General features: G+C 29.9%; 1 protein-coding gene across 4 annotated transcripts in view; it reads left to right on the forward strand.

Moving 5' to 3' along the window:
- The window catches only part of LOC126780225 (ecotropic viral integration site 5 ortholog), a 48,572-nt gene extending 39,564 nt beyond the window's left edge, over positions 1-9,008 (forward strand). For 2 of the 4 annotated variants that reach the window (XM_050504510.1, XM_050504509.1), the window contains 2 exons: positions 541-614; positions 4,050-9,008. In XM_050504510.1, the coding sequence (XP_050360467.1) occupies positions 541-614; positions 4,050-4,221 (246 nt within the window). In that variant the 3' untranslated portion in view covers positions 4,222-9,008. The remainder of the gene's footprint in view (positions 1-540; positions 615-4,049) is intronic. The other 2 variants (XM_050504512.1, XM_050504511.1) reach the window with 2 other exon arrangements.
- Positions 9,009-9,200: the final 192 nt, after the last annotated feature.

A 9,200-nucleotide genomic window follows, 5' to 3' on the forward strand; every position in this document is an offset into this window, starting at 1 on the left:
CTATTACAAGCAATAATTCTAACATGTCATACTGGAGCTTATTACTCTCGACTATACATACATTCACATGTCTTAGCGTGTTGAAAAAATATACATGATGTATCGATTCAAAGATTACATCTGAGTAACTGCTTTTAAAACGTTTAAACTGTCTTTTGTTTGTTTAATAAGATTTCCATGTATTTGATAATTCAAAGTGTTGGAATTTTTTTTTTTATTTGCAATGTGTGTTCATTTTATATTAAGCATCTGCAACCACAATGTTAAACTAATAACAATTTAATGTCAACAACATTCATTGATCATCGTAGTCGAAGATCTCTTTATGTATATTACGTAAATTGGAATTAATAATCAAGATTTTTGGATATCGTTCGTTTTTTTTTTCTTTGTCAATTTGTATATCATTGATATAAACATGTAGACAAATATCGAATGTATGTAAACAAATATTGAAGACAGTTTAATACGTTATTGAGGGTAGTTCGAAAATTGTTATGTACATTGCTTTAGCGTGTCTGATACGTTATGTTTGCACAGTATCCGACACCGATCACAACGCCGGACGGAGAGCCCTGGAAGTGGTTCGACGACGCGCGAAATTATTTACATCAGTACGTGTTTGTCCGTGTGTTGACCTTGACATTATATACATACACACACACACATCGACGAGTATTTAAACACATAGATAGTTGCGTTCATAGTTATATGCCATTTACCTCCAACTTCTGAGATGACTAAATACTTATCACTCATTGGTCTCCGGCAATGTATTGCGTCATCGGAAGCCACCGACCAATTACAAAGTCAAATTATATCGGACTCTGAGCGATCTCACTTTGATAACCGTTTCAGAATCTGGACGTATGTGTTTTTGAATTACCAACAAATATCGAAAGATTATGTTTATGTACATAAAAGTATTATATAACTGATATCATGTTATGTATTCGTATTTTATAAATTTTATATATAGTCATAAAAAATATCCTATAGTAAAAATATATAACTTACATTTATCAACCACACACAAAACACACAATTATATCGAGTTTAAATTATAAAATAACCTAAACTCGGTATAATTAATATAAAATATATCACATAAAATGTTGTTATTATATTATTTATTATATAATATAATCATATAACAATTAAACCTCTGATTGTGTTATTTGTTATGATTGGCTTGTTCAACTTAGTGTTAATGGCTTGTATTGATGATATTATAACACGTATAATGTAATGTAATGTAAACGAAAGTTCTAGAACACGTTACTATTATAGCGAAAAGTAACTCTGACTATACCACATAGTGATTTTGAATAGGTATATGAAAAGGTCAACACACAAGAATTTATAACATAATTTTATATTAGTCGCAACACAGTCACGTGATTTTTTTTTTAATGTTTTATTTATTGCTCTTTTGAACGACATTAAAGGAGGAATTTTTCGATTCGACCTGTATGTATGTATTCGTGTTGCTTGATTTTTAACCAAAATTCCATTGGTCATAATAAAATATTATTGTTATTTATTATATTATTTAAATTTAATACGATTAGATATTTTACTTTTACGCGAGATTTTAAAACTCGGCAGGGACGTAAAACCATAGTGTAATTGTTTATCAACAACGTATTAATACATACAAAAATTTTATTTGCTTACCTTTGTAATATATAGCATTAAAATATCGCGTGAAAATCGGTTTATGTGCCAGAAGTGACACCTCTCTTAGCGTCAAGAACGCTTCGTTTTGAAACGTTCGAATTCGATATTCAAATTCAATTCTCAAATCGCCAAAGATGTTTCATTACAATAAAAAAAAAAAAAATTACTTATAAATATTTTATAATGACCAAGGGATTATTTATTTGTTTCTAAGCTTTTCGTATTTATTTTCTCTTGCATGTCGCCCATAAAAACGATAACTTTCGTTCATATCGCTTCCATACGTATGTATATGTAATTGCTCACGATTTACTAAACCTTGTCAGTTGTATTTGTAGTTGTGTAGGTCTAGTATACTCTAAAACAAATGTCGTCGTAAATGTATATTATATATCACGTATTGTATATAGATAATTTGTTTACATAGTCTTCGAAAATAATTAATAACCTCTGCAGGCTAATTGTTGAATTAATACGCTATCGAAATCTTATTATATGAAACGTTCCGTTAATCTGGACTAGATGGAATCGAACCTTGGCCGTGTCTTTGCCACGGGATCTATTACAAAAACATATTTTATTAATAAATATGTAAACGTAAATATATAATTTAAAATGAACGGTTGAAGTCTGATGTCTGGCTTCTACTTATTAATGCAATACTTAAAAACTTTGGTTTGGTATATAAAAAATAATAATGCGTACAGTAAAATGAGGTTGCGAAAATTGAATGTTAATAATTCTAATATGGCTGTGCCGGTGGTACTTCTCTCCCGTGGTACTACTGCTGCGACATCAAAGCCGGTGTTACAACACGCAAACGATATTTACTTAGGAGACAACTTGTAAATAATAAGATTACTGACTCAGGATTCTAAGTAGATACTGAGATACCCATAAATACTACTTTTGATTTTATTATTATATTTGACGAGCCGGTTGGTGTGGTTGGTAGTATACTTGCCTTTCACGCCGATGGTTGTGGGTTCGATTCCCACCCAGGACAGACATTTGTCTGCATGAACATGTCTGTTTGTCCTGAGTCTGGGTATAATTATCTATATAAGTATGTATTTACAATAGAAAAGTAGTATATGTAGTATAAAAAAGCCGAGATGGCCCAGTGGTAAGAACGCGTGAATCTTAACCGATGATCATGGGTTCAAACCCGGGCAAGCACCACTGAATTTTCATGTGCTTAATTTGTGATTATAATTCATCTCGTGCTTTACGGTGAAGGAAAACATCGTGAGGAAACCTGCATGTGTCTAATTTCACTGAAGTTCTGCCACATGTGAATTCTACCAACCAGCATTGGAGCAGCGTGGTGGAATAAGCTCCAAACCTTCTCCTCAAAAAGAGGAGAGGAGGCCTTTAGCCCAGCAGTGGGACATTCACAGGCTGTTACGGTATATGTAGTATATCAGTTGTCTGGTTTCCATAGCACAAGCTTTGTACAAGCTTAATTTGGGATCAGATGGCCGTGTGTGAAAAATGTTACGGGATATTATTATTATTAATTCATCTCGTCCAGATTAACCGTTTTCGGTACGGAGAACGAAATAGCGAGACTACTGTGTGCCGATTTATTCTTTATACGTGCTTGAGCGAATCGTTACTCAAGACGGTTGTAAATATATTTCGCATTAATTGTTTTCGTAATATAATAGCATTTGACAATTCGTCTGCTACTTTCTCGTTTACTTGTTTAATGTGACGCGGGCATATTAGTGCATGAGCGGGCAATGAGTGGAAACGATCTTTAGGCTTTTATTATTGAGTGTAGATTTGGCGTGAACGAAAACGGATGAGTAACTTTAAATAGAAAATGTATCTTTTAAACATAAATGAATGTCTGTTTATATGTTTGAGATAAGACTACAACCGTCCGATCACCGTGCATTTTTTATGGAATTGGTCCTTATGCTGTCCACTTGGTTAAAGGTTGCCATTATATGACTCCTGTACCGTTCAAGCGACCGCTATGACAATTATATACCAATGCTGCTGGGTTTTGCTAGTTGTGAATATTTTTTTACAAATCTATAAAATTATAAGTAATTGGCAAGAAAATATTTTTATAGGAATGTTATTCATTTTAAATCAATGACAGTAAATATCGATATAATGTCCGTATTTTCTTCTATTTATAATAATTAAAATGTTTATACTTCGACCTTGTACTCCGTCTCGCTCTCTCACACGAGCCACGATGTCCGCTACCTAGACAATGAGGTGCGTTGCATCGTGTCTCTATAACAAACGTGCGTTATCAATTAACGCAATAGCCGTTTTCGTTCACAAAACGTCCGTTACAAGCTATGAATGTTAGTTATTAGACATAGAATCTTAGAAAGCATGAATTATAGTAATTATATGTACCAGGTCGTGAGGTTAGAGGCGTGGAAGGCGCGCGTGCTGGGCCGTTCGCTCAGCCGCACCACCTCTTTCGAAGACGACATCGAAGATGACGATAAACTAAATCTCATCCTACGGAGGGAATCCTCAGCATCACTAGACCTCAATAGAAAGACTACGTAGCACGCATTAAACACTTGTGGAACTTGTTCGTATTTTTTATTTTATAAATGAATTATCATTATTTTTATTGATCGCGCAGCTTTCTTAGCTATTGTACTTATTTATTTTATGGATATATACATAACATATACACATAGTCTAGATACCATTAGACGATGGTGACCATTTTGCTGTATAATCTCTAAATTTAACAGGACTTAAACTATTGCTATCCTTTTCTACATCGCACGTATGAAAGAGATAGCAACAGCATATCGCTATGAAATCAATTTAATTGAGAATATGTAGAAATGCGCCTCAGTAAATGTTTATCAATGTAAAGTTTAATTTGAGGATAAATTAACTTTTTTGTGTGTATATTTATATATTAAATGTGTGCGCGCATGCATGTGTGTCCATATGTATAGATATTATTTCTTATGTTTGTCCGTTGTTAGTTGGATTTAATTTTTTTTTTTTTTAATTTAAATCATTGTATTATTGTGTTCAAATAAAGAGCCTATTTTTTATGTACAATTATAACAAGTTCCGAATAAACGTTCTTTAATATTGTGGTCATAAAAATATTTGCAAAATTAATAATAAGGCGACTTATTTAATACGACGTCATTTTTATATATTTATATTGTAGACATTTTCATGTTAGTCGATTACGATAACGCGTTTCGTGAGATTTGATAACGACTGCTAAGTATAGGAAATATGATATATCATTTTTGTATACCGTTGTCTGAGGATAATTTAAATTTAATACAATTATAGAATCAATTAATTTCATTTACTAATATGAAATTATATAAAAAAAAAATACCAATAATTAAACATTAAACCATTTATAACTTAAACAAAATTTCTATATATATATATATATATTTAGAATCGATCAAATCTCACGACTTTTATAAGCAAAATTTAGTCTCTAAGAATAAACTAGACTAGGGAGATAACAATAGCATGTTGTCTCTATCCTATCGCGTAGACATTAAAGTCGATAAAACTAAACATCGTAAATAACCGTACTAGGATTTAATAGCAATTAGTCAATTTGTAATAATACTAGACCAGCCGCAACTTAGGTCTGAGATAAATCAATCTACACCTAAACTCAATAAGTCTGATTAACTAGCCTTATTAAACAAAATGTGCCGAATTCTGATTTAATGTATGCAATTTCTTTGACCACTCATTAATTTTCAACCAAACAGCAGTACATTGTACTCTGTTGTCTCTTGAAGGTTGAATAAGATTATCTCGCAAGTTACAGAAGGCTATATGATAATTGCGTAATTGCTATTTTCTGTGACAGACTCGGGCGAAACGTAATCACATTTATGATAGATAATAAAAATTACAATCATCGCGTGGGCATGCTCTTGAGCATTTACTTGATTCACTAACGTTACTTTTTTGCTTACTTTGATTATACTGTGATCGGGATTGATGATTACATATTGTAATCGTAATCGCAAATCATTAATCTGATTCCACTTTGCCCAAGTCTGATTATTAACGCATTGATCAATGTTATCGCGAGGTAATAACCATCACGTTGCCCATTTGACGTCATGTCAAATGAACTTATTCTACATATGGATTGCGTACAACATAATCGGTTATGTAAACTTAGTAGCAAAACATATAACACGCATACTAATAAGAAATTAGGGTTTTAATAATAAAGATAGTGTTTTCAATCGAAATAGAGTTCACAGTATGATGTTGCGGCTTAACTTTTAAATAAAATGTATTGAAAGTAATGCACGTATTTCTCTAGAAGTTTTTCATTGTTAGATTAGTGTTTAATATCGTTTGTACTCTCTTAGTCTAGATAACAATAGTGTCCAATTCCCGATGCCAAGTTTATAGAACATTATCTTATCCTCAATATATATTTACGAACGAATTTAGAACTTCTTATTATGTACGACGGTAGTAATTAAACGTAGTTACATTTTATTAAGTAATTAAATCAAAATTTTGCACTAATACAAGTTTACTTATTTTTTTAATATATAATAGTTAACACGTTCTTTTATAACCAGCAAAATACATGTAAATTTAATTTTGTGATACGTTAAAATTTTAATACTATTTAAAGTCCATGAATAATTTATTAATTAAAAAACAATGACGGTAAAATGTTGACGCATTTTTTTTAAAGAAAAAAAAACGAATCGTATTCGAACATTTTAAAAATGTTTTGTAATCTATGTTTCTCTACTGTTCGATAAGTATTTTTTTTAATTCTTTTATTTCAGTATTAATGTATAAAATATAAGCATGCGTTCACATACACACTAAATCCTATTTTATAACCATTCTAATAAATTAAGACAATCATTAATATTATAACAACGTGACATTCCATTATGCGTATTAATTTTATAAGTTATTGCCTTTATGGTTGTGTGGGTATATGTTGTTATTCGAATTAGTTTAAGCCATACATATATATCATTCCTTAGGTCAAGAAATTACAGCTTATGTGACCCAATCCGAATTATCTTGACTTTTCCAACAGCATATTACAAACTATATAACAATGAACGAATTATAACCGACTTTTTTTACTATTATTAAATAACGCATCGGTTTATTCGTTGTTTTGAAAAATGTGCGTATTTTTTTTCAAATGATTGATCTATTTAAACATGGAGTTGTTAATTGATAAATCTTACGAATATAATCTCAAGACAAACAATATGTGTATGTCTAACTAACATTCAACATGATTGTATGTACTTAGTTAATTATTTACTTGTTGTTATAGGTTTAAAGGTTTTAATATTAAATGACAATACTCATTTAAGTTGTCCTTAATCCGCAGAACATTGATAATTTTCAAAAAAACATATCTTACATTTTATTATTCGTGCTCTCTAAATTCTTATATTACAATTTATTGCTCGTTCGGAAATCATATTTAAAAAACAAAAAATGACGTAAATTAAAACGATAAAAGGGAAAACTTTTATGTCAACGTTATTCGTTATTTTTGTAGCCGTCAAACAATTATACCTGTAAGATTTATAAGTATTCTAGAAGAAAATGCACAGCTTAACCAAATAAAATTTTCTTATTCCCTTTGCGTAAAGTAAAACATCAATTTATTATCATTAATATATTCGTCGTTATCTCTGATTTCGAATTTTAAAATAATTTTATTTTAGCGAATGTATTTTATTTATAAATAAAATAAGTACGAAATATATCTTTGTGTGGTTATAAAAGCATCTTTTTGGCAGTTATTAATAGTTTGTATAATTTAATTGTTAATTAATAATAACAATTATGTTATTATTAAAAATTATTCCCCAGATATAATATATTTTAAAACGTAGTATTTCTTATCGTTTTATATAAGTTTTATTTAATATTTTATATACAGATTTTTCTTTATGATTGATTTTAATTCTTTCTAGCGAAACGTACGTGCAATAGAGAAATCTTATTAAGTTATAAATATTATTTTATTGTATTTATTTATTTGTTAAGACATTATTAAATATTGGTCTCGAATTTCATTTTAACTGAGTCGTCGCTTGATTTAATCAGTACCAGCTACCAATTACTAGTCGAAATTAATAAATATAGAAATACCACTGCACATATTTTATACTCATTTTTAGAACCACTTCGAATAGTATATAAAAGGATCCGACTTGGGCTTAATTTAATCATATTTATGACTAACTATAACGATTCCAATGTGAAATCATCAACCACGATTACAGATTCACTTTCATTAATTCAGAAGGGGGCGTGCGGGGAGATGCTACTAAAATGTAAAATGAGTGAGTGCGTGAGTAAAGTAAGTGCCATTCTCATGGGCACTTACTTGACTCAGTCACTCACTTTACTTTTTTGATTACTTTCCTTATTATCTTCCTATTTCCTTATTATTTTCCATACCGTAATCGTTAATCATTAATCTGATTACATTTTGCCCAATACTGAATAGGGCTATGTTTACTTTTCTTTGTTTTGGGTATAATTGACTATCGCCATTAAATTTTTTAACTAATATAAAATAAACTTTTTACTTCTTCATTTGACTATTCATACCGTATTCCTACCATACAGTTAAAATATTTTATAAATATCATTCATCATACATATTAGTTCAAACTTGTTTTCCAGTGTAATAAAAAAATAATAAACTTTCAAAAAAACAATGGTGTTTTCTGTATTTAATAATTTCGAATTTGACATTATGTTATAATATTTTGTTTTAGTTCACTTTTATCGTCATTTTCCATAACAAGTGAAATATCGGCTTATATTCGATTTAGTTATAAACTCTCTCTCATAACATACCGTATTATCTAATATGAATATTCGATAACATTTTCTAGAGTTCACTTTTATTCAAAGAATTACCCAAAGACTGTTCTTATTCGGTCATTAGCAGCAAGACTTAGGTTTATTTCAGTTTTGAAGGTCCATACAACAACACTTGACGTACCATAGACCAATAAATTTTATGTCGGCATCATATTAATTTCAGTGCTATTTTAAATGTAACATGTTAAATAAATATTTTGTCATAATTATAAGAAAATAATGTTATGGTATTTCCTGTAAATTTTATTTATAAATCTTATTTGTGACAAGGCCTATATTTAATATTGGTTTACATCTGTATTTAATGTCTTTATTGATTAATATGATGACGACGTAATATATTTTAACTGGGAACTTTTATTTTTTCGTAATTATTATTGGTAAAAATAGATTGAAACTGTAACCTCGTGTATTTTAAGTAATAAATTACTCTGTTTAATAAATTGCTTTTTATTTTGTACCTCTAACGCCTATGACATTTTATTACGTAAATGCTTAATGTAATTTGGCAAGAATTTTTGTTATTAATTTATTATACTGTTATTTGTATATATCATATCGCTACGGGTCAGCCCGTTCCTTGTCCTGTCCCGTTCCGTGTCTTACCTCGTTCTACACCTTCGAATATGGAAATA

Source organism: Nymphalis io, chromosome Z (genome assembly GCF_905147045.1).
Source record: "Nymphalis io chromosome Z, ilAglIoxx1.1, whole genome shotgun sequence".
Taxonomy (NCBI): domain Eukaryota; kingdom Metazoa; phylum Arthropoda; class Insecta; order Lepidoptera; family Nymphalidae; genus Nymphalis; species Nymphalis io.